The following is a 26,982-nucleotide window of genomic DNA, read 5'->3' on the forward strand; positions in this document are numbered from 1 at the left end:
ATGCTTGTACTGACCACCGACGCCCCCGATCGATCTATGCTTACGTGGAGAGTTTGCAGCAGGGTTTTTTTTAACAAAAATCTGACAAGCGAACGCGCTAGACCCGGAGACAGACTCGTCAGTCATCAGGTGGTATGTATGTAGGTACATACAAAGCCGAAGTTGTTAATTTGCACCTCCAGCTCAAAGGCTCTTGATGACAGTAAAAGTTCAACCCCTCGCCAATCAGGTGACTGCGTTGCTGGAGAATTCAGACGTTGATCGGCAGTTGGCACCAACGACGGCTCATTTCAGTTGGAATTTACGACTCATATACAAACAGATGAAAACGTAGTAGGGTAGTACAGAACCAGTGCTGCAGTGCACCACTGGTAGAGCAGAAGAGGGCCTCGATGGATTTAATCATGGCATGAAAACAAAGGTATCACCGGGGAAAATATCAGGCAGGCAGGGTAGGCCGGGCACGGCATCAACGCACGTACCAGTGCTCAAGGATAAGGCAGCGCGGCAGGTGCAGGTGGCGATCGGCGCCACAGCTCGTGGGGCTCCCCGGCCTGGCTGCCTGCCGTGGCGGGGCACGGCCGGCCGGCCGGGGCATCTGCGCCTGCACGCCTCCCTGCCCACCGCCGCGCGGCCCCACTCGCCCCAAAAGAAAAGCCGCCCCCCGCGGGGCGCGTGGTGGGGGTGCTCACGTCCGCGCACGTGCCCGCACGTGCCCCGGAGACGTGACCCGCACTGCTCGATCGCCCTCGCCAATCGCCACCGCCCGGAGAGGCGAGCGCAGGTGCACCCCGCCTCCGCGCACGTTACCCCCCGAAGAAAAAGCCCGCGCGCGCTCGGATGCCCCCGCCGATCCGCTGCGACTGCGACCGTACGTGAGCGTGCATGTGAGCGACACCAACCGGCACGCCCGCGCCGTGCCATGCCACGCCCGCCCCGGCTTAATTAACTCGCAACAAATCCAGCCGCGCGCGTAAGCATCATCCGCGCGGCGTGCTCCATCCAAATCCGCCGATCGATCGACCTCCCTCCTCTCGGCCGCACGTATCGATCTGTCTTGATCGCACGGCTAGGAGTAAAGTATAATCGGGCGAGGTCGTGGCATTGACCAACAGCCAGTACGTGCGTGCGTGCAGCTATTGGCTAGTGGCCTAGTAGCTAGCTAAGCCAGCAGATGGATCGAGGGGTGGGTGCGTGTGCGTGCGTCCCCGCTGGGCGGGTCTTGTCAAGCTTTGACGGGACTCGTCTCGGTATCCTTTGTTGTACGCGTGGACCGGCCGGCGCAAACATGGTGCGGCGCGCCGCGTGCGTGTGCTGGATCGTTGCCCGGCCGGCGAGCTACCTTGCACGCACGCAGCAGGGAGCGACGGTTTTCCAGGCGGCATCATGGACCCTCATCCGGCGGCAAGGTGTGCAGGTAACCGAGGCAGTGATCAAGCAAACGTACAGTACAGCAGAGAGCCACAGTGAAATGTCAAGGGTATATTCGTCGGTACAGTAGTAGTAAAAGCTTGCGACGCGCGCCCTGCGTGCCTGGGATCACGAGGACGCCCGGACCGAGGAGGCCCCCAGCGGCCAGCGCCAATATCGTAGCTGCAGGCCGCGAAATGCAAACCCCTAGCCCAGTCAGGACGCAGATAGCTCGTAGAAGTATTCTTACAGTTTCTACCGCGTCACAGCAATATTCCCCTCCTCCGGCCTCTTCTCTCTCCTCTATCTCTCGGGTTTCTCTATTGCCACCCCCCATGTGAGGCGCCCTCCGTCACCGGGCGCCCTGCCGCGGCGCTGCCTGCCCGCGATCGGCGACGCCGGTTTTTATACTCCTCCACTTGTCCCCTGGTAGTGAGCGCCCCACATGCGCTCACAGTGCCCGCGGCAAGCTACCGCCACCACCACCACCACCACCAAGCTTAACTTACTGTGCTACTCTGTTATGTAATGGCTAAGCTAAGCTAAGCTAGCTACTGTTACCGAATTACTCCTCCTAAGCTACTTCTTCTATATACCACCACCGATGCTCATGCAGGTTCATGCATGCATGGGTAGTAGGTGAGGTAACATGCATGCAAGACGTGGTAACGCAAATTGCATGAGCAAGATAACTTGCCTTGCCAGTTTCACAGCGAGGCGGTTAAATTCGAGGGTCCTTGGCTTTGGCTCCTTGCAGTTGCAGGCCGGAGATGGGATGAGATGACAGGTGTGGCTTGCCTACGGTGGTGGCCTGTCCATGCCTCGTTCTGCGCCCACACACTCTGACGGTCAGTTTCTCAGTACGTGCAGTAGCCAGGGGTGGCGTAAATAATGCCAAGGTGAAACGAAGCTCTCTTTTCCCGGCCTCTCTGACGAAACTGTTTCAGAGTTCCAGCAGTGGGGGCGGCGACGTTATGATGAGCGCAGCCACAGCAGCATGCATGCATGCAGTCGATCGCAAAGCGAGCCGGCCGGCCGGGCGGCATGCATGCAGTGCAGTGTTTTACAGCGAGGAATAAGAGAGGAATTATTTCATAATGTGCCCGATTGGATCCACTCGATCGACCAGCAGCCCCACCGTTTTATTTGTTCCCTTGTTATTACACTGAGGGAGGCATCTCTTTCACGCAAGATTCTAATGATCACGTGCGCCCGGGGCTTGCTGCGACGGGTTTGGCACGCTCGCCGCTCGCCTCCGGCGTGCACGGCCTTGTTCGGTTGCGCACACAACATCTGTGACATGTATCTTTGGGTTCATCCGCCGGCTGCATGCATGGCTGCATGCTTGCCATGGCTGATGAGGAGGATCAGGCTCACCCCATCTCAAGAGTGTAGCATAGGGAAATAGAGAATGAAGTTGACGTGAATGCATATTGGGAGCGAGTCGTCAAACTAGGAAATAAGCCAAAATTTTCACTTTTCTTTTTTCATTATGTTCTGGCAGCAGAATGGGGACTAAAGAGAACAAACTAGTAGTAGCCCTGAAGGCTAGAATTACATAATGCTAAGGAACAAAGAAAAAAGCTAAGGAAACTCCCAAAATGTCTAATAAGAAGGTTAGGGGTGGAATTAAGCAGGAAAAAAACAGGAGGATACCATAAACAGAATTTGACACGAAAATTTCGACGAGCTGAACAGAAGCACATGAACTAATAAGCAAACGGAAGAGGGGGAAAAAAAACTGGGGAAAAGAACTCCTAAGAGAAGATTAGTAGTTCTTCCATATTTTGGGGGGTTCTCAGGGTTTAGCTGCATTAATTATTACTGCGCTAACTGATCAGTTCTAGCACAAGCTAGACTCATATCTAGATAAGCTGCCGGTAGTCTGCCCCTAAGTGGTGGTGGATCAAGAAGTCGTCGCCGGCGACGATGGGCGCCGCCGCGGGCCCGTCGAACAGCAGCGAGCTCTGCATGTGCATTAGCCCGCCAGGACCACCGCCGGCGATCACGTGCGCCTGGTGCGGCGGCTGGTGCTGCACCTCCTTCTGGCGGCGCAGCTCTAGCACCTTGCGGTGGGAGTTGGAGTGCTTCGACATCACGAAGGTCGGGCTCGCCGCGGGCCGGTACTCCGGCACCAGCCGGCCCGACTTGTACCGCACCCCGCATGCGTTGCACAGCGTCTTGGGGCCCATGGGCCCCGTCCTCCACTGCGGCGTCTTGTCCGTCTCGCAGTGCAGGCACCGCCGCCCTTCCGCCGACGCCGCCGAGCCGGCCGACTGCACCGCGGACGCGCTCGAGGGCAGCGCCTGTGGCGCCGGCGGCGCGTCCTTCTTCTTGGACGGCTTTGACGGTTTCTTGGCGGGGAACGCCTGGGCCGAGACGCCGGACTCCGCCGGCGAGATGGCCATGGACGCTGGCGACGGTGGCGAGGCCGGGGGCGGAGGGAGCACGAGGAGACGTGACGACCAGTTGCCCGGGGCAGCGCGGGAGCGCTTGCTACGGGCCTTGGCAGGGACCGGCGCCTCCGGGATGAACATACCAGGCTGCGCCGCGGAGACGGCTGAAGCCGCGGCCGCAGGGGCCAAAGGAGCCGGTGGCACGTTCACAGCCGGGGAGTACCCGCCGGAAATGAGCTTCAGCTTCTGGAGGTCCTCGGTGGCGAAGGCATCGTCGCCCTCGCCCATGTAATTGGACAGCCATTCCAGCTCCGCCAATTGATCGTACTGCGCAAAATTCACCGTAAGTTTAGCAACCGCGACTTCTCTGTGCTTCCCGTCATGCACTCGCGGGAAATTTGGTAAGGTACACTTTGCAGAATTCGCATTGTGGACTGTTGAGGTTCGAAGTTTTCTATTTTTGGCATGGTTACTATCTTGTGCCAATTTTACGGACTTATACGGATTCTTCTGAAGACCGAAATTGAGTGGTTCATGGGAATCCAATTATTTTTTTTTCCAGACGGATTAAAATTGAAATCTTTAGCTGCACTCGTAGAAAACCACAACAAAATCCTCCCACGCTGACCCATTACTTCCCAATTTTCGGTTTATATTTGTTAAAGGATTAGAAGAGAACACGAACATGCTAAATTTGCGAGAAGAATTCAGACAAATCGACACAACGACTTACCGGCTCGCAGAATTCCCCCGGGAAGTCGCCGTCGGCTAGCCCGGAGAAGGAGTTGCTGCAGCTGTCGAGGGCCGTGACGGTGGACGAGTCGGCCGAGAAATTCCCGAGGCCGCCCTCCTCCTTGACGCCGCCGCCCGCCCCGGCGGCCTGCAGGCACGGCGGCGCCCCGCCGTCTCCGGCCGCCGCCGCCTCCCCGTCCCCTTCCTCGTCGTCGTCGTACGGGAGCACGAGGAGGTCGTCCACGACGAAGTGGTCCCCGCACCCGGCGGCGCCCTTCCTCTCGCGGGGACCCGCGCCGCCGCCGCCGTAGTACCCGTACTCGGCCGCTGCCGCCGCCTCCATGAGCTGCACTACGCGTCGCACCAACAACGCCCGCGCGCGTCCACCTGCGTTACTCGGCCCGGTTTTGTTGGCTTGCTCCTTCGGTTTTGGACGTGTGGGCGAGGAGAGGGAGAGACGGAAACAGGAGAGGAGGGGGAGGGTCAGCTGGAGCGAACGATTCTTAAGGAGTAAGGCCCTGTTTAGTTACTCCCAACTCCCAACTTTGACACTATGCAAAAAGAAGATTCCCCATCACATCAAACTTGCGGTACATGCATGGAGTACTAAATGTAGATGAAATTAAAAACTAATTGCACAGTTTTGTTGTACTTTGCGAGACGAATCTTTTGAGCCTAATTAGTCAATATTTGGACAATAATTCACAAATACAAACGAAACGCTACAGTGTGCTACAGTGCTGTAACAGTAATTTGGCACCTCCCAAATTCCCCAACTAAACAAGGCCTAAATAAAGCGGGAGCCACTGAGGGGGTGTTTGGGAGGAGGGGGTTAAATTTTAGCCCCCGTCACATCGAATGTTTGGACACTAATTAGGAGTATTAAACCTAGACTAATTACAAAACTAATTACACAACCCCTAGGCTAAATCGCAAGACGAACCTATTAAACCTAATTAGTCCTTGATTTGACAATGTGGTGCTACAGTAACCATTCACTAATGATGGATTAATTAGGCTTAACAGATTCGTCTCGCGATTTAGCCTAGGGGTTCTGCAATTAGTTTTGTAATTAGCTTATATTTAGTCCTCCTAATTAGTATCCGAACATCCGATGTGACAGGGCTAAAATTTAGCCTCCTCCTTCCAAACACCCCCCACCACGCCGTCCTCTCGGCCCTCCGCTAGTAAAACACGCCAACTGGCCGAACTAGAATTTGAACTCGAAACCCGGGGGTACTTCATACTATTCGGAAACGAAGCACCGGCCAGAGTTTGAATTTTTCAAAACCTGCAGAAAGAACAAGTTCTGCCGTAATCAGTGCCGACTTCCGCAGCAGAAATAACTCTACACAAGAATCACAAATCGAAATGTTGAATAGCCATTAGGCAACAAATCCTTGCATTATCACGTGAGTACGTGACACCACTGTTTGTTACTTCTACGTAACAACAGCACAAGCTGCTGGATCTTTACGTTGCAGCTAGAGGAAGGAACCCCCTGCAATGCAGTCACTACCACCGCCGCGCGCACGCCGGTGCATGCATGGACGACACACAGTGGATTCCGGTTGTCCCTTACGTCTGCGTGAGAACAAACGCGTCTGACGAGGCAGGTGGTATTTTGTGAGCTCCCGTCACGTGGAAAGCTGGTAAAATTCAGGGTCCCATTATTGGGATCACCGTTCGTTCTACTAGGTAATTTTAAGTACAGTACGTAGTACGCAGGAGGGATCTCGCGTAGTTTATCTTGGCCGTTTCCGCCGGGCCTGACACGAACCTTCTGTTTTTTACGGTGGAGGAATCGATAAGGTGGCCAGGATAAACTTTATTTACCTTCTCCTATCCACTTCAAGTGGCAAAGCCTGGCCACCAGTTAGCCCAAGTATATATAGGCATATGCGTGCCTGCTGGTTTCTCGCACAAAAGGCCGCATAGAAATCCGATTGCACACTGAAATGCATCGGCAGAATTTGTAGTAGTGTGCCTGCACCGGCAATTATGCATCGGGGACAAATGGCTTTCCATTAACATGTGGGCATGCCGGGGCACGTTGTTGATATGATAAGCCATGCACGATGTGCGATCCACCGCTTCGGGCCTACATACGGCCACACACTGGCTGAAATCTAGTCCCATCAGTACTGGAGGTTCGACATCAGTTGGTAACCTCCTTTAATACCGGGCGTCCGATCGGTCTTACTTGGTCAGTACTAAATGCCACGCTATTTGGTACCGGTCAGCCTAACCGGTGCTAAATACGCCATTTAGTACCGGTCGGTAACACCAATCGGTACTAAATTGAGAGCCAAATCACGCTGTTGCGGATGACAGTTTAGTACTGATTGATTTTACTAACCGATACTAAAATTTATTCCTTTTCTTTTTTTTCACCCTTTTGTTTTAATTCGTATTCGTATTCGATGGAGCTTTTACTAATAATATTACGTTAATATATCAACACATTCAAATCCAAGTATCACAAGTATCAACCCATTCAAATCGTTAACACTTAATAGTTCGTGCATCAATACTTAAGGTCTTAAAGAGAACAAGTTCAAATCCATAAGAAAAGAGTACGGTAAGAGTATATCCATGCATGCTACATATTTAATAATTCGCTTCGCTTATGTACTCATGCCACATAGCTTAAGTCTCCAATCGTAAAGCCTAGAACTTCATCAATATAAGCTAGAGTATGAATTAGTGCACTCTCTAGGCTCCACAAGGATGGTCACATGCACTACTATAAATCTCGAACAATGAAGACGACGTCAATTGAAATGGCATGTAGAAAGTGAGATGAGCCTGGAGCTTTGAAATCTCTGGTGCATATTAGGTTTCCATCGGTGTAACTATAATTCAACACATCCAAGACTTGAGCCAGAATCGCATGAAAGCACATTGCCGCCAAAGTTTAACCAAAGACATCCTAAAATAAGATAATAACATGATGAAATTTAAAAGATGTAACGTAATTAAAGATAAAAGGATGATTAGATATGTTCCATACCATGTCATGTTGATTCAGCTGACAAAGCCTCTCAATAGTCCTAGTCACATTGCTTTCTCCATTCTCGAGTGTCCTTATTTGAAAATATGAGAAGTCTGGCACAAAGTACCCATGGTCCTTAAGCTGTTATAGGCAGGCCTCTATGGCGGTCCTTTCAAAAGTTACCCTACTTGGTGCTAATTAACCCCATGCGGCAATTGAAACCATCAGGTTATCCTGGTACTCTCATCTGGTTGGCCTGTGTTTCTCGAACAGGTACTTGAAAAGAGATTTTTACTCTTTTAAAATTCCATGGACCAACTATCTTGGATTGCACTAAAGAAGAAGTACCACCTAAAGCTTTGACAACATCTTCCAGCCATCTAATTTTGTCGGTAAGCTACATTGTATGTAAGTAAATTTAGGAGTTATTCATGTGTAGTAAAAAAACCAATTAGAAGAAAGAAAGAATATTACTATGTTGGAAATTGTTCCTCTGCTTCTATTGCCTTTTGGCAAGTCAATGACGCGATTAGGGAAGTGAATTCTTGGAGGACGAGCCAACAGTGGCTCCTCGAAAATGTAGTGTCTATGGCCGCCACCACCACGGTGGCCACCTCCACGGCTGCCGCCACCACGGCGAGAAGAGTTTCCACTTGCCATAGTTAGCCAAAACTGTCCAAATAAAATTGTGATAAGATAATTTGTCACCATTTTTCTTAACTAGTCAACTTTGCCATCAATAATACATTATCATATACGCACATCATATACATTGAAATAAATCTAGATCATCATTTCATAGCCATCCACAATTCTATCACAATGCTACCCGTGAATATCTACATGTCCTCTAAGAGATATAGCCATATGCCATAATTGTATTATAAAAAATAATTACTTAGCATCCAACACAAATTGGTATCCAATTCAAGAAAAATCATAGCCATTTTAATCCAATACAGGTAGCAAAATCATTTTAATGCATCAAACTCAAAATTATCGAAAAAAACCTAACCGGGGAGGGCGTGCGGGGAAGGCGGGGGAGGGAGAGGCGTGGCGGCGGCTTGCGGGGGAGGTGGGGAAGGGAGAGGTGCGTCGACGGGGATGGCAGCCGGGGACGGGGTGGCGGTGGTCGGGGACGGGGCGACGGTGACGGCGGCCGGGAATGCGACGGCGACGGTGATGGAGATGGGGATGGGGACGATGATGGAGATGGGGGCGAAGACGGGATAGGCGGTGGCGACGATGATGGAGACGACAGGAACTGGACCGGCATGGCGGTGGTGGGCAACAGTGACGGGGACGGGGCGGCGGCTATGGGCAAGGGCGACAGGGACGGGGACGGAGCGGCGCAGAGGGAGGAACTGCTAAGTGTTTGGAGAAAACAAAGTATTTGCAGGTGGGACACTTTAGTACTGGTGCTAGCCTTTGCCCAGTACTAAATTCCTCCATTTAGTACCGGGCAGGGCTCCCAACCGGTACAAAAGTTGCTAAATGGCAGGATCTGAAATTGGCGGGCATGCTTCCAACTAGTACTAAAGTTGTCAAATTGGCTGGAACTGAAATTATCCGCCTCCAGTAGTTTTCTTTCCCGCGCACACTGTCTTAATTCTAATAAAATATTTCAATCATTATGACAAGATTATCACATGTATATATGTATATATATGAAATAGTAGATACAAAAATTCATCACAAATATTAACTAGAGTCCTCATGACATATGTAGAGTATTAACTAGAGTAAATTATACTCCCTCCGCCCCAAATTACTATTTGTTTTGGCTTTTATAGGTACATAGCTTTTGCTACGTATCTAGACATAATATATATCTAGGTGTATAGCAAAATATACGTATTTAAAAATTCATATATATGAAATAGTAGAGATAAAAATTCATCATACATATTATGTCTTACATAAATGAGATATTTAGAACATAGGATCGTCCTAATCACGACCGTTAATTTGGGAGATAAAAAGATATACCAATCCTAAAATAATGGTACAACATGAGATCTACGAGTCCACCTACTCTGGCTGAATATCATAAAGGAATCTTGAAATAATGGTCCAAACGTCTTTTGGAGCAAGTGCTATATTTTCATAATAGAAGTATAGTGGCCTAATAGCCTGTCCAGGTAAAAGACATGTTCACTGAGCATGGCCTATTTTGGCAATCCAAAACCAACCATAAACTGATGGGTCAAGGTCAGTGAATACCTAAACCGGCTATTGACTACCATACTTCTATTATGAAAATCTGGCTCCAAAAGGTGTTTGGAAAATTATTTCAAGATTCTTTTATGATGTTCAGCTAGAGTTTGTGGATTCGAAGTTCTTCTGTTCTCTGGCATTGGAGGAGCGGAGGTGTTACATCCATTGCCGGTCCATCTGCGTCGTATTACGTGAAAATTGGACATAGAGTTTCGTATTAGATAAAGAACTTGATCAATATTAAGTAGGAAAAAGATAGAGTAATTGTGTTTGTAATATTTAGTCCTCCCTCTAAAATGCTCCCCATTCTTCTCGTTCTAAAAGATCAACAAGTACTCCATTTATAATATAAAACTCATTTAAAAAAATGTTCCATTCTCCTCCCTCTAAAACAACTCCCCATTCTCCTCGTTCTAAAATATCAACAAGCCAGTACTCCATTTGTAACATAAAATCCATTCTAAAAAATTTCCCATTCACCTCACTCTAAAAAACTCTACATTCTCCTCGTTCTAAAAGACCAACACGTACTCCATTTGTAACATAAAACTCATTCTAAAAAACTCTCCATTGTCCGCACTCTAAAAAACTCTCCATTCTCCTCGTTCTAAAAGATCAACAACTTAGTACTCCATTTATAACATAAAACTCATTCTAAAAAAACTTCCCATTCACATCACTCTAAAAAACTCTCCATTCTTCTCGTTCTAAAAAATCAACAAGTACTCCATTTGTAACATAAAACTCATTCTAAAAAACTCTACATTCTCCTCACTCTAATAAAACAACAAGTAATATTAGCTCATTCAAAAAAAAGCCTAAAATACTATGACCAGAGGAGGGAGAATAAAGTTGCTAACCGGTCTAGTGAAGAAGCTGGTCGAGTGAAGAAAAACGAAGCCCAAGCAAATAGTTGAGCATTTTCTTCACCCGAGCAAATAGTTGAGCTTGCTTGGGGAGGAAGCTAAGGAAGTAGCTCATTTATATATAGAGAAAATGGTTGACATTAGTATCGGCTTGTAGCTTCAACCGGTACTTTACCGGTTGAAGCTACCAGCCGGTACTAAATGACATTCTCACCATTTAGTACTAGCTAAAGCCACCAACCGGTACTAAATGGCTTCCTGAGGAATCTAGCGATCTGCCACGCGGTCCACGTGCCGCCATTTAGTACCGGCTGAGGCTTCAAACCGGTACTACAGGGCTCTAGTGGCACTGCGTGACGATCGGTACTAACGCCGTGCATTAGTACCGGATGAAATGACATCCAGTACTAACGCATTGGATGAATGCTCATTTTACAGTAGTGCAGTGTGCACATGCATTTATGGACGCTCTGTAATCTTTATTTGGTAAGAAGTACACACACTTTCCATTGACCGTCAGAGAACTGGAGTAACAAAAAAAAACTCTGACGTCTATAGAAGTGGAGTATAAGCCAATGCCAATTCCGGGATTTTCTTCATATCGGTGTTTCGAAGAGTCCCACATGGCGCAAAAACATTGGACTTTCTATCATTTGTGCCCCTACAATCTTTAGTTGTTGGCATCAATGTACACGCTTTTCCATCAACCGTAACTGCAATCTTGGCTAAATACGCAGTAGTAGTTGTATATATGAGTCAATTGCGATGTAATTTAACATTGATGTTTGAAGGAGTGCCGTGTGCAAGAGAGCATTTAATTGATGATTGAAATAGTCTTTCTAATGATTTGTGTTTCATAAGTAGATAACATAAGCGGGAGTATTTGCTTAAACAATGCCCTGCAAGTAGTTTCATCTAGACAGACATCTTTCTTCTTGATTTTTCTTCATTTTTTTTCCTCCTAACAAAAATATCGATATGGTACTCTAGTTAATGAAAATGAAACTAGCACTGTGATTACCTAATAGGTACTCCCTCCGGAATTTTTTTACATATCACATTTTATTTGTTCTAAGCCAAATCGTTCAACTTTAACTAAGTCTATAGAAAAATATAACGACAACTATACTAATAAACATATGCACTATCAAAGTATATTCTATGCTGGATTCAATGAAATAAATTTGATGTTGTAGATGTTGTTCTATTTTCTATAAAACTTGAACAAAATTGAATATTCTTGCTTTAAGACAAACTAAATGTGATATGTAAAAAATCAGAGGGAGCATTACGACATAGTATAATATTTTGACTATTTGTCTCATTCCATGCCATTTCTAATGGTCTTGAAAGAAGAAGAAGAAATTTTGCACTTTTCTCCATGGGTCACAACCAACGTTGCGATAAATCCATGAGTCCCATTCAATTAATTGTTCTTATGCTCTAGAAATAAAGACATACTAGACATTAGAATTGATTAGCATTATACCATGACTCTTATTTCAAAGGTGTACTGTACGTCTGTACAAGCTGAGAGACCTTGATTATAGAATAACGGCCCTGCTCGTACACCTCGACCGGAACTTCACACGGCTTCCTTGCTTGCCCGGTTGCCCTACGTACGTACCCTAGCCTGCTCACGAGTCGTGGACGCTCGTCCCCGCGCACGTCCCGCGTCACGCGTCCCCGTCGCGTGCTTCCACGTACGCACCACGTGAGGGGACACCGCGGACCGATTGCCAGCGCCGTTTTGGATGTCGTCGTCAAAGACTCAAAGCTGGCTAGCAAGTGTGTGTTTCACGACGGGGCTCCGCAACGATGCAGTTTGGTCTCGAGGGGCCGCAGTTTCCTCTCTTTTTAATAGAGTTTGCAGAGAGAAAAGGCATATGAGTAATAAGTTTAATTTGTAGTCATAATCCATTGTTAGACATATTAAGTTGGGAATCAAGGCTATGCTTGTTTTAGCCTTAGATTCTGAATCGCGGCCTATCAATTTTAGTTTGTGGAAATCTGAATTGTGGAAAGTTGATGGTTCAAATGTTGATGGTTGTTTGGCAATATCTGGGTTCTAGCTTATGGCAGTTTTCTCTCACTTGCATATGGACATAATGGAATGGTGTTTAGATATGCATGTCATAATATGGTAGAAGTTGATAAGGTGGTGGGGAATGAATTGTGAGTGCGACAATCTGAAGTGTTAGATTGTGGAAGCTGAGGAAGAAACTGACTGTTTCTACTTTAGTATATAAAATCAGCTTTCCACCATGCTGAATGGAAACAAACATGGCCTACAAGAGAGAGTTTGGTTGGGAGTTCTTAGCCTATTATTTGGTTGGTGTATTTGGGAGTGAAAATTTATAATAAATTATTAAAACACGATGAACGCCAGAGATGTATCTATGCTTCACTTAAAGAGCAATTCACTCCTAATTACAAGGCTCCCCCTAGGTTTAAAATGGGTTTAGCTCTCAAATCCCCTTGCATCCTCATCCCACTCTAAAATCTTATGCCCGTGAACAAAGCAATTAGGAGATTTAGAGGACTTAGCCAGTCTTAGTGGAGTTTTCATCAAAAGTTTTCATAATCATTAAATAATGTGCCACATCAGCAATTTTGCTGACGTGGTAAAGTCATTATAAGGAGAGAGGAGATGGAGTTTCATGATATGTGAGAGAAGTTTTATCACCATGAAAAACAGCAGTCACAATTATCATCAGACTTGGTAACTGTGCCATGAAACTGTGCACTAAAATTGACCTAAACTCTCGTTAGTTTCCTCCAACCAGACACACCACAGAGTACAACATCACTTTAAAGAAGTTTAGGCAACAAAAGCTTATTTGCAGATATCCAGTAGCAGAAATGGGCATACAACTATTTATGGCGGGTTCTGATCTCGACGCTTCTACTCTCATGGAGGTACGGACAGGTATGGTCATGAGTCGTGACACTTGTGGAAGAAGAAGGAACAGCTGTGATCATCCGTGCACGAGCACCGAGGCACCGGAATTCGGTTTCCCACAAAAGATTGCGGCGGCAGCTCCGCTCAGCTTTTCGGCTTTCGCAAAATTTCGTTGCTTGGATTAAAAGGAAAGGGGGCCTGCAAGGGAAAAAGGTGTGCGATGTGGGGAACGGAGCAGTAAGCGCCATTGCCTTCGCTTTGCTTGCTAGCAACGGAGGCTCGTGATAATTTTTTTTCCTCTGAAATACTTCCCCTTTTCTTAGAGGCTCACTTTCAACGTCAGCTTTGAACTTTGCCTGTCTTCCTTGTATATAATAGATAAAGAAAATATTGAATGAAAACTCTGCCTGTCTTTTGTTTTTGTTGCTCTTGGGCTTGTCGCACCAGGACGGGCCGAATATTTAATGCGCGATCCACGCTCCCGGGCCCCTCGGCCCAGCTATCCTGCAGGATGAGGCTTTGGGGCCCGCCGCGCATCAGCGCATGTGACTGACAGGGAGAGCGGACGGCGCGGCGGGGTGGTGGTGGACGGCCGGTGTCAGAAGCAGGAGAAAGCTCGATCCAGGCACTTCTCTTCATGGCCTCACGGAGTCATGGGTGTGGCACTGCTCGATGCTGTGATCCAGCGCTGCCGCTTTGGAAGCCAACTAGCCAAGTCTCACTTCTGAGTTCTGTCGTTGGGATGGAACTGGCGACCTTGCTAGGGCGGAATAATGGCCAAGTTGGATCGACGGCGCCGACGACCTTCCGGACGCGGAGCTCGACGTCGACGGTTCTATGCGAGAAGGAAGCGCGGAAAGAGGTCGGGTCGCTGAAGTCCTTTTTGTTTTCTCAACGGGAGTCCGTTCGATTGCACTTGCACGCCACCGGCTGAAGTCGCCTTTTGAGGATTGAGGTCGATTGCATGGTGGTGCACGGGACGGGAGTCCGTTTGCTTGCAGCACGTAGGTAGGGAAGGGCCAGCGCTGAGAGCACGGTGAATCCCACGTGTCGGCATCCCGTTGCGCCCTTTGACCTGCCATGGCTGGCCTGGCCCCATCGTCCGTCCTCGCCTTCCGTGTTGCTTCGTCCGCACGTGAGATTGTGCCATGGATGGACCCCCACGGGCGATGATGGGTCATGGGATAGGATTACAGAGTGCTTAGCGGGAGTATCTTTCCGCGAAGAGTATATTAGAGGCGCGGCTAACCGGGATGGCCGGATGGGCTCTCGCATAGTCGCATGGTCACGTGAGTCGATCATGTGACTCGAGAGAGATGCGATCATGTATTCATGTGCTGATGTGCATCGTGTTAGCGTCCCTGAGACTGAGCGGTGTGCAATGCAATCGCCGCTAGCCGGAGCCTACTAGTACTGCATAGCAGCAGGAGGTCAGCAGCGCAAGGCCCACCGGAACCGCCTGCTGCCGACCAGCGCAGGACCTGCAGCTTGCAGTCTTGCAACCTGCAGGTCCACTACTCGCTGAGTCGCTGTTGATGCATCAGCGAGAGCCGCAGCAGACGAGCAGGAGCAGCGTACCTGAAACTGGCAGCAGCTGCAGCATACCCCGACTGCCGACTGGCGTCGCGCAGGGATCTCATGGGCGAGCGTTTCCCGTTCGGCGGCCGTACGTTCGTTCGTCCCTCTCCGATTCTCGCGGCCCTTTCCACATCCTCTCTGCCACGGGCGCTATATCCTAACGAACGTGCTTGTGTTCGGAGAGGACAGGGCGTTGATTAACACGCCTTTTGGTAGAGCAGTGTAGGATCACTGGTGTCATTATTTTCCCTTTGGACTGCTTTGCCGTACGCCCGCGACGGGCACGGGCACCGTACAGTAGCTGAAGCGTGCAGTTCTGTCATCCGATCCGTTCAACATATTCATGCACGAGTCGGTTCTAGTAGAAATCATGGCTGCAACCGCCCCATAAGGCCATAAGCAGTCTGCAATTGAAAATCATGCAGAGTTCCAGCAATAAAACGTTAACGAATAGGGTACGCAGCACTCGCAGCAGCGCCCAAAATGGAAGTATTATATGACCACAAAAGTACATGGGCACACGCAGATTATTGAACGGAGAATATATGTCCCAAGCGTTTCAAAAACACCTGTCGGTAAAGCTAACAATCTCATAATAACTACTTAAAAACACACAGCAGTCACCACCATAGAGAAGAACCGGGATGTGGAGCCCCAGCTGTACATAAGAGTTCATACACGACGATTTATTAGAACAAATTATTAAATTCGAAACTAGATGCCCACAGCATTAAACTACAACTGTTGTACATGATCTTTGCACATGTATGCAGCTCGCTATAGCGCATAGAGTTCAAAGCATGCATGGATGCTACTACGCTAGTATGCTACTGCACATACAACAAAACGGAAGAAAGTTGTAGGGTAAAAGGACAGAAAACAGTTCTAGTGCGGCTCTCTTGACTGAGACCTATCAGCCTGCCGGTCATCATGCCTATCGTCATCCCTGCCATCGTGCCTGCCATCAGGCCTATCATGGTGCCTCTCATTGTCCGAAGGCTGCCTGTCAAACTGTCGATCATTTCCTTCATTGTGATTGTCATGTCGCCTCTCATTGCCCGAATGCTGCCTATCAAAGTGCCGATCATTCCTGGACGAATATCCGTCCGTGTTTGTTGGATGGACGAATCTGCAGTCACCTTTCCAGCACTTGCCACGGTCAACAAAAGACCAGCAAACTCCCGGTGCTTTATTTCCCCATGACCCTCCATCGCCACCAGCACGCTTCCATGGCCTTCCACCTGAGTCACGGTTTCCAGACTGCCTGCCCCCACTGTCTCTCTGCTGATTATTCCAATCAGGGTTACCATTTGGCGCATTCCAATTCATGCTATTGTTTGCCTGACCCGGATTTCCCTGCACAGGAGCACTCCAATTGACGTTTTGGTTCATGTTTCCAACTTGTTGGGTTCCCCAGCCAGGATAAGGATTTGCATTTCCTGCTGCAACACCACCCCATTGAGCCATGGCAACTCCTTGCATCTGACCTCCCATCATGGCAGCTGCATTTGTAGTCCCCTGACCTTGAGTTGCCGCCCAGATCATGTTCATGCTGGCGTTTCCGGGATTTGGTAACCAACCCATGTTCGGGACTGCATTTGGCTGTGTTGGCATAGTTACCCCCATGTTGTAGCCTGAAGCACCTTGGGCTGATGCTACCCAGGGCATATTCATATTGCTCTGTCCCATCATTCCCCAGCCCATACTTCCATCACCCTGAGGTGCAGGTCCCCAGGTCATATTTCCAGCTACCTGAGATTGGCCAGATGTGTTGGCCGCTTGTGCAGGTACAGTCCACCCACCGCTTTGAGTATCACTGCCAGCGATGGCTGTCACCGAAGGCTGTACTGATGCAGCAGATGGTGTTGACATCTGGTTCCTTGTGCCTGCAAGTGACACCACAGCAATGCCGTTAGGTTGGCCTACACTTGAAACCTTAGTAATACTCAGAGGAGATGGTTAGGACTGAAATACAAAAATATGCTTGATACTAATAAAGGAAATAAAAGAACCAAGACCTATGAAAAGACTGGAAAGCAGACATGGCATAAACAGTGGTCAAGCATTGAGCTAACACCTTCAAGTTGTGCTGGTTCACGCTGAGCACCCAGTGCTCCAATGGTTGCAAGAAACAAAAATGATTTACATCAAATATAAATGTGTACTACAATATCCAGATTTTAAATGTATCACCGCCTATTAAGATAAAATAGGTAGAGTTGCGACATAAACAAGTTAGCCAATTTAGACCCCATAAATTTAGTTCCAGATTCACAATCATGGGCACAACTCAGGGGATCCAAACTGGCTGTAAGCGAATTTCATTGAAGCAGAAAATTTTTCTTGAAGGGCCTACCTTCAGCCGAAGAGCACACTCGTCCATGTGAAGAATTTTCTCCATCTGCTAATCTGTCATCCATCTGTGGCAAAGCAGATGGTACTTGGTTCTGGGAGGGTAAATCTGAGGTTAATTCTGCATTTGCAGTTGCAGGAGTCATTCCAGGAGTTAAATGAACCATATTTCCTGCAGCCACAATATTTTGACCCGAAAAGCTTCCCATGGCAGGCTGGGTAGGTGTCATCGGATTTACTGCAACCCCAAACTGGTTAGAGGCGGCATTCCAACTTCCAGTAAGAGATTGTTGGTTTGTGTATCCTGCATGGGAATTTTGCACTCCATAATAACCTTGAGCGCCAGAGTGCATCATGGATGCTCCAAGGTTCGTTGAACTATAATCAGGCCTTTGATCACTACTTGAGAAAGACTTTGGAACTACTGATTTTGGAGTTTGTTCACCAGCTATTGTGCTTTCCTCAAGAAGAGGGGTTTTGTCAATTTGAGATGCACTAACATGTGGTGGTTCCCATGGAGGAAGGTCTTTCTCAAACTTCCCCGCCAAAGCATCAGTCAATAGTATTGAATCGTCCTGCTTCTCACTAGCTTTCCATATTTTCAAACTAGGAGGGAAGTACCCATTGCTGTTCCATTTCCGCAACTGTACGATTGAGAAAGGGCCTTGGATTTTGTTAGAAGGATCCATGTACTGCCAGATCTTCTCAGACTCATTAATGGCTGATTGTGATGCAGTTTTTGCCCCTGAACCTACGTTAGCAGCCAAAATTCCAGATGAGACACCAGATGGCCCTTGTGAAGCACTGTGTGTGGTACCTTCCAGTTTAACTGTTTGCGCACCAATGTTTGGACTTTCTGATTTACTTGTATAACCAGCACTATCACCTGGAGAAGAAAAGGTGGATCTCCGTGAAAGGGGCGATTCCATATGCGGACTTGATTCAGCCCATGTGTTTCGGTTAGATTCCCAGTTAGTTTTTGAATCTCGCTGTAAAGGGTTTCTACCATCTCCTTTAACAGGAGACACAAGATTACCGTCTTTCCTCAAGAAAGAACCTCTTGACTTATTGAAGCTACCTGTACAATGAAAATTATGGAAGTCAGTGTCAAAGTTGCAATAAAGTAGAAGATGGTACTATGCTAGGGAGTAATAAAGCCAATTACTTCTTTCAGTTTCCTGCTCCTGTTCCTCTGGAGATTCATAATCTGGATCCATCGCAGGGTCAGCATGTATTTCAGGTTCTTCATTTAGCCTACGAGCACGCTCCTCTGGAGTGCTTAGCAGCTTCAGCTTCTCTACACATTCCCTAAGCGTGAACACTGGTTAAGTCATACAAGCGAAATTTATTTAACAAGGGATAATCCTATCAGAAACTTCTTCAACACAGAAAGGAGCAAAGCCTACTGATGAATGTGACAGAAGCAGACTAACTGACAATGAGCCCATGATTACACTGACAATGTATAATGCTAGTTTATAAATGATAAAAGGATATTCTTTTCTATGGCCCATATCACTCGCGCGGTCACGAAGGTGCCCAAGTCGCATCTTTTCACTTTCAATCCACTGCAAAGTTTGTAAGACAGTAAAGAATGAATCAGCAAAACAGATTACTTAGCAGCAAAAAAAAGACTTTTATAGTTCATTAATGCAAGTTGCATACATCATTGACTTTTAGGGTCTGGAGAACCCTTGCCTTCTCCTGAACCTCTCCCTGGAAGAAAAGGTAGTTAGACAAAAGCAAAACAAAAAAAAAACAGTGCAGATATACACATAAAATGTGCAAGACACACTACATAATAAGTTAGTATGTTACCACTGTCAGCCTTGGGATGAATCCATACTTTATGCTTTGACGCAAACGTTTGCACTCCTCCTAGAAAAAGAAAAAAAAGCAATTAAAAATCAGCAAAAGTATGAAATTCAAACCCAAATAGAGTAGCAGATTTACTGACCAAGTGTGTTTGCAAGTGCAGTAATAAGGTCAGGATATACCAACAGCAATTAATGTTAACAGTGTTAAGCATGAAGGATGGCGTTTTACTTGATTAGTAAATTCGTGACACTAGTAAAACTATTATGTTCACACTGAGAAAGAAAAATACCTCAGTGAACTCCTGGTTCGAGATTATGTCAATAGTTACTGCCTCCCGCTTGTCTAAGTTCAGAATCTCCAGCGTTATATCAGTAGTCTTTTTCCCAGATTTATATTTTTCCGCAGCTCTTCCAGTGCCTGGTAACAATGGAAGGAAATTTAGTATGATGCAGCCAAAACAAATTAGGGCATGTTTGGTTAATCCTCTCCTCCAAGGGGATTAGGAGGGATTAAGACTTGTAAGCGATTTAATCCCAAACAATCCACTCCAATCCTCTTCAATCCCCACCAAACCAAACAAGCCCTTAGGAAATAACTCCACTTACCAACAATTTGTACAAGTCGATAAATGTCCTGCCTTTGCCCAGTACCAGGTATTCTTATTCTCACAAATGATCCAACAACTTTCTCATCAAATGTATCAACATCACCAATCAACTCTTCCATTAGGTTGCGACGCAGGTACATCAATCCAATGTTATGGTTATCTATTGCTGCATAGTCATCAAGATTAGGCTGACGTCTCTGGTCATACTTGCGTGATTTTCTTCTTTTTTCTGAACTCATAACAACTGAAGCTTCACTGTTACCATCAGCATCCTGACTAGGATCAGGGTCTACTACACCACCATGATTTTCATCGGCTGATGGTGAAACCTCACTCATGGGAAAATGTGATTCAAGAAGCTTAAGCATCTCAAAATGCCCAACTCGTTTTTTGCCAAAGAGGCTTTGGAGCAAAGAATCACAAATTATCTGGCTTTTTCGACGAGGATCACGCAAATTGTTGCGCTTGATATAGTCAAGTAAAAGGGGTTGAACGTCAAACTGGCTGATCACAGATTTGTCACCATTTCTCATATGAGCTACAAAGTTTAAGAGCTCCTCAGAAGCCCAGCTGGCCTCTTCAGCTGAGGATGTAGACGTCCCAACACTTTCAGATTCTTTTGATGAATGCTGCCTGCTCAAAGAACGCTTGGATAATTTTCTAACCTTTTTCCCTGAAGAAGTCTGAGCATCAGGGATGCTTGACAGGCCTTGTTTGGTAGACTTTCCAGTGCTCTCTTTTCTTTCAGAACCATCCTCAATGGCAGCTTCCTTCGATCGTTTCCTTCCCCTCTTTTTTGGTGTATTGTTCTCTAGATGTCGCCCCAATGAACTTTCAGAATTAGCCTCTTCATCATTAGTATCAGGTAGTTCACCACTCTTTTGATATTTGGCTGCTGATATTTCCTCAACTGTCAATGACAAGTTTGTCTTCAAATTTAACCAATAATCCTTGAACAAATACCACCAGCTGCTTTTGTCATCAAAATCCACATCCTGTTAAAAAAATTCTCATAAAACAAATTCCACAATAGAAAAAACATACTGTAAAATCAACTGTTCTTTTGATAGACAGACTCTGAACACTACAGCAGTTTGAAAGTAATTCACACAAACAATAAGTAAGATTGATAGAAGAACAGGAAAAAGGAACAAAGCCGAACATACAATAGCCAACCTGAAAATTTACCAACAGACTAGTTTGTATGTACTACAAGAAACTGATGTTGGTGGACGAGTATTTGAGACAGGGTAGACTTTTGTGCACATTTTGTAAATGCCTTGTGAAACTGCATGCCTTAAGTAGTGATTGTGGCAAATGCCAGGATTTTTTCTACAGTTATGACCAACTGACCATATGACTCATGCTATCATTCTCTGCAGCTTGCTGATCAATTGGTACCCTACACGTAATTTTACATAATAAATATGCTAGCAGGTAGAGATTAAACTTGCAGTACCGCTAAACTAAGATCTATTGCATCACAATTGCACCCGAGTAGTCACATTTGTTATTTTGTAGTGTGTCCAGAATGCAGATAGTCTCTTTTCTTTCCAAAAGACATGCCGGCAAATTTAAGGTCCCATTTGGAATGCAGAAATTCTGTAAGAAATTTAAACGAAGGGATAATCTTAATGTCTGCAATGCAGCAATAATAAAAATTAATATCTTAGTGTCAAAGGAATGTAAATTGCTATGCAAGTGTTGCATCGGAATGCCATCCATCCATGATCTACCCCCTCCAGTCAATATTGATTGATGCTTTGGTAAGCATGCAGTCAAGCCTTCCATACTTTTGCTATCTATATCTCATTATCTCTGTAGGCCTTCCATATTGGACTCCCAAAAGAGACATTTGTCCTATCGAATTGTTAGAATTTTACAAAAGTTATACGAATAAGCAAGAGCAAACAGCAGTCATGTTGCATTTTGGAGATAGTATAGATGACTACCACCTATTTGTGACTAGAGTAGGAAACTGCAAAAAACGTATTCAGTTCAGAAACACAGTTCTCAATACACAACAAATTGCCTACAAGTTGAACTCACTCATTAGATTTGACCAAATCAAAGTTCAAGTATGGATCAACAACTTAATTGTAGTGTATCACTTCTACAGGATAAATACTGTGTGAACAGGTGGGAAACAATAAGCAGCTTGCATGCTAAGACTAAATCGTTTGCATGGGAAAATCATAAAACAACAATCTAGAGTTCTCAATGCCTAAAAGTATATATAAAAATATATAAAGATAAAGAAAAATAAATAGACTGAGGAAACTAGAATGGTGGATAAGGGTACCATTTGGTCAGTTGCCTCCTCTCTATTTTCGATCAACATCACGGTGTTCATGCATGTCTCACAAAAGCCCTTGTTTCCTCTGACACAGCTGAACTTTGCATCTTTCATGCAAGCCTTGCATAATGAATAGGTGCATGTGTAACACATATGGCGTGCAGGTTTCTGACAGTTGCTACAGATGTGCCACCCTGGCAGCAAAGCAAATAGGATCAAATAGGTATTTTTTGAGAAATCATATCCATGTACTATGCAACAGCCCTCACCGCTACCATAAAAAGATACATCTCAAGTAAAAAAAACATGTGAAAAAATAGAGCCCTTGTTTCAGAAGCCAGAATAGCAGTGAAATATAAAGTTTTTGAAAGTAAGCTAGCATCCAAGAGTATACAGTGCAGAAGCTAAACATACTTCCTAATTCATAAACAGCAAGAGATAACTTACTTTCTAACTCATACAAGATAAACAAATCAATAAGAGCATGCTAGACAGATTTCACTAATTTCTTAAGTAAGCAATGATAGTAAGAACAGGAAAATCATGTGATGGCCAACACTGCAGGGTCATTGTAAAATTCATACAAGTTGAACAGACTGCGAAGAGCATGCTAGAAAAAGTATACTAACGTCAATGTTCAGGAACAAATGAAACGTTTTCTTAAGTTAGCTATGACATTAAGAACAGGAAATGAACCTTCAAGAAAACATTTTGTAAGGATATATTGCATGCATATCACATGATTCAAATGCAAGAATTTATGTAAGCAATGTGGGGTGGTCGGATAAAATTGTCATACATACCACAATTCCACCGACCCTTTGACTTGAAGAAATCATCATCCCGATTAACACACGAAGGATGATAAGCTTTAGGGCAGCCCCTGAAATGAGAACACATAAATGATGTCACAATCACGATCAACCAAAAGCTGTAACATGTTCAATGTTCCATATCTTGGAATAAAGACATAAAGAAACTCCACGGGAAGCACAAACCTACGATCACAGATCACAAGATCACCACCATCAAAGCAAATGAAGCAAACCTCCTCCTCATCCTTCCTCTTTACAGATGGCTTCACCACAGCCTGGGCCTTGGAAGATGGACGACCTCTCTTTCGACGCCCTCCACCTTTCTTTGCAATTAAAGGAGGAGGCTCGTCATCGTCGTCGTCATCGTCCATATGCACAGCCTCTTCTTCAGGGGCATCGTCACCAACTGTGCCAGTGACAGCTTCTTCTGCAACATCTTCACCAACAATTTCGTTATCTTCATCATCATCATTGGCAACTGCATCCATCAGCATAGCATCTTCTTCCACTCCATGATCAGCTGTCACAGCCTCTTCCTGTTCATTATCATTGCCTGTCAAGCCAACTCCCCCCATTTGCACATCCTCTTCTTCAGGGATATCATCACCAGCCTCATCCGTCTGCACAGCCTTTTCTTCAGGGACAGCCACACCATCTACAGCTTCATCTGCAATGTTTTCAACAACAATTCTGCCTTCCTTGTCCATGTCTCCAGTAATGTTTATTGCACCCATCTGCATGCCTTCCTCTTCCACGTGATCTTCATCAGCTGTTGCAATCTCCTTTAGCTCACTATCATCTCCAGTTAGCCCATCTCTATCCATCTGTATCCCCTCATTGGATGCATCATCACCCACTGTCCCATTATGTTTCTTGCTGTCATCTGTGGTCGTGGTAACTGCACCCATATGCTTGCTCTCCTCATCTGTTGTAGCAGCGTCAGCAATAGTGCCAACACCTTCCGCCTCACTGTCATCTCCAGTTTGGACCTGCATATCCATATTTGTGATCGCCTCTGCAACAGGGTCTCCAGCTTTCACAATCTCTGTTTCCACCTCATTTAACAGAGCTGCAGCCACATCCATCTGCGGCCTCATATGATCCTGAGTATGCACAAATCATCACTAAGTGCAATATCCTTATCCATCCTTGCACTGTCATCTTGTACATCACTTACCAAGGGAGCAGCCTCATCAGCATCAAGGGAGTCACCATCAACCTCCTTATCAGTCTGGTCATCCAACCTATGCACACCTCCGGTGGAAACTATATTGCAGTCTTCATTGACCAGGGAAGTACTCACCTCTGTGGGATCATCCATCGATGTAGATGATACCAGGGCAGCACCCACCTCTGTGAGATCATCCACAGCAGTAACCTCGTTGGTTTGCATACCAACCTCTGTGGGAGCATCCACCAATGTTGAGGATGCCACAGCAGCACCCACCTCTGCAAGAACATCCACAGCAGCAGCAACGTCACTCGTTTGCACCTCTGCACCAGCATCCTCCTCTTGTTCGTCAGTCTCATCAACATCGGTCAGATTGGGGTCTTCCTCAATCCCCAAGAGTTCATCTGCCACGACATCATCACCACAGGACTTTGAACCCTCCTCCACCTTGCCACCTTCACCATAAGGAGCTCCGCCATCCTTCTCACCCTCAATAGCCTCAGCAAATTTGTAGCCCTCACCGTCACCGTCTAGCGCAATATCTGGGGTGGTCGGCAAGGCCTCCTCCACCCCCACTGTAGGAGGTGGCTCAGCGTCGGTCATGGGGATTCTACCCTAGACACCGTCTAGCTGGCGAGTACGCGGGAAGGCCGGGAAGCGGGATGCTGCCCGCCTCCTCTGCTGACCGCTGGCGCCCTGCGGTGCTCGCACGCTAGGCGTTGGCCGCGCGGTCGCCGGCTCGACGCCGTCGACATGTCGCGGCGTCGCGATGGGCCTTTGCCGCGCGGTCTCACCGTCGCTCCGTTGCGCCTGCTTGTCGGCCGCCGGCGCCCGCCCGCTGGCTTCCCTAGGGTTTGGGGATTGGGGATTGGGGTCAGAAGGAGAGACCGAGGGAGACGAGAGCGGCAGGCCGCAGGAGAGATCGGGCGTGAGGCGAGAGAGACACTGACGAGATGAGGGTGGGCGTCGTCGAGCGTTTGCGGTTGGGCTGTGGCTAGTTGGGCACTGGGCAGGCCTTGCTGCAACGGCCCGTGGACTTACTCCGGACCTCGTTCCTCACACGGCGGGTGTTACTGTGAGACAGGGAAACGAAGAATTTTTGGCCCAACCAATATGCATATACCCCTGGCGAGTAATAATACTAGGCAGGTGTTTTTAAAAAACAAAGTCTTTTGTTTTTAATAGACATATGAGGCATATGAATAGATCCTTTTGGTGACATGGCACTTTTTGCAGACAACGTTAACAATGAAAGAGAGAAGAAAGTTGATACAGCTAATGGGAGATATCAGGACTAGAAAAACATGGTCACATTTTGGGTCCATTATGAGGATACAAATGCATAACAATTAATTTTGCTGAGTTGCGTAGAAAGCAACAATACAATATGATACATTGTAGGAGTTGTTTCTACTTGTCTATTTAATAATATATAAGTATAATATGTACTCGGATTAGTGTAAGAGAATGCGGTGGTTGAATATCTTCAAAGACCTTTTAAATCCCAATATACCTCGAAAAATCAAATGTTAATACGGCACTGCTAGGGTCCGGACGTCCGATGGGAATTTTCCCATCGGATGCTTTGTTGCAACGTCAAAACAAAGTATTTGCAACATCGAAAATTTATAGTTACAACATTGAAAAAATATGTGAAAAAATGACTACATCGTTCGACTCTGGGATAGAAAATTCCCACCGCAACATGAACACTATGTTTCATGCAACATTCACTGTGAAACATGCAGAAACAATAGTTGCAATATCGATGCTTAACTATTGCAATATATGTCGAACCATCCATTTTTTTAACTTTCTGTTACGTAGCATTACTGATGTTAATATTATTTGATTGCAGTAATGTTTGTTGGCGGCTTGATTTTCTACCTGGCTTGAACAATCCATTCAGGCCCAAAATTGAACTCTTGAGCTCGTTGTTCATGGACTTGAATTGAATGATATAATTGATGGATTAAGGATGTAACATTTGGTAGATTAGTGAATGATTATCTCACACTTTTGCTAATCTAGTTTTTCTCTTTCTATTGCGAAGAGCATCTAGGCTCCCAATCTGGTTTTAGTGATCAATGATAGCATGATTGTTATAACAAACGTGTGTGTTTGCAGTGAAAACCAAAACTTAGGTTGCAACGATAGACTTTTGTGGTATTCTTGCCTCCTCCATCATTGATTTTTATCTGTATTGGTGCAAATGATATGGGATGGGAATAAAGATATTTTAGTTGGTATTGAAAGACACTTAGAGTAGAATTGGACTTTGTTTTTTCATTTGGCCGTACTATTAGGGTGTGTGTGAAAAGCAGTAGCTTGACTATAACGTGTCTAGAAGTAGGTACAATGCAAAATTGTGAAAAATCTAACACTAGGTAGCTCAAAACAGTCCAATGATTGATGAATCAAATGCTAAAACTAAGGAGGACTGAATTGGTCTTATTTTAGCTTGAAAATGATCATCGGATACTTAACTAGATCCCGATCACTGAATACTTATAGCTAAGCTATTGTGCTAGCGACTAGCGAGAAATTGTCATCGTTGGAGCTTAGTGCACCTCCTAACGTTGCACATGCTAGAGCTCAGTCGCTCTTGTCACAAGGGCCCACCTCCGCCAAGGGCCCACCTCCGCCGCACACGACTTTGCTGAATGACGTCGACCTCCACCAGTCCATCCTCTATTGGATTTGATGGGAAGAGAGGAAGAATGGGTATGGATCTAACAAATAGAAATGAAGAAGGAAAGCTATCATTGCCATGAGATGATAGGATTTAGGGGGCGTTTGGTTTGTTTGCTTATTTTTAAGCAAGTGC

The 26,982-nt window shown here is 46.2% G+C and overlaps 2 protein-coding genes across 2 annotated transcripts; both read right to left on the reverse strand.

The window, feature by feature from the left end:
• Window positions 1-2,870: 2,870 nt before the first annotated feature.
• LOC101761904 (GATA transcription factor 12) lies at window positions 2,871-5,003 on the reverse strand. Its single transcript, XM_004969870.2, has 2 exons — window positions 4,540-5,003; window positions 2,871-4,133 (listed from the first exon to the last, which is right to left on the reverse strand). The coding sequence occupies exons 1-2, from the start codon at window positions 4,879-4,881 to the stop codon at window positions 3,276-3,278; spliced, it is 1,200 nt and encodes a 399-aa protein (XP_004969927.1). The 5' UTR covers window positions 4,882-5,003; the 3' UTR covers window positions 2,871-3,275.
• A 10,637-nt stretch (window positions 5,004-15,640) lies between these two features.
• On the reverse strand, window positions 15,641-25,096 carry LOC101762323 (zinc finger CCCH domain-containing protein 19). The gene is made up of 12 exons (XM_012846287.3): window positions 24,162-25,096; window positions 23,168-24,087; window positions 22,973-23,052; window positions 22,176-22,363; window positions 19,872-20,868; window positions 19,556-19,683; window positions 19,267-19,326; window positions 19,114-19,164; window positions 18,946-19,016; window positions 18,614-18,762; window positions 17,453-18,526; window positions 15,641-16,982 (listed from the first exon to the last, which is right to left on the reverse strand). The coding sequence occupies exons 1-12, from the start codon at window positions 24,756-24,758 to the stop codon at window positions 15,982-15,984; spliced, it is 5,316 nt and encodes a 1,771-aa protein (XP_012701741.2). The 5' UTR covers window positions 24,759-25,096; the 3' UTR covers window positions 15,641-15,981.
• Between the last annotated feature and the right edge of the window lie 1,886 nt (window positions 25,097-26,982).

This window comes from Setaria italica, chromosome V (genome assembly GCF_000263155.2).
Source record: "Setaria italica strain Yugu1 chromosome V, Setaria_italica_v2.0, whole genome shotgun sequence".
Classification (NCBI taxonomy): Eukaryota; Viridiplantae; Streptophyta; class Magnoliopsida; order Poales; family Poaceae; genus Setaria; species Setaria italica.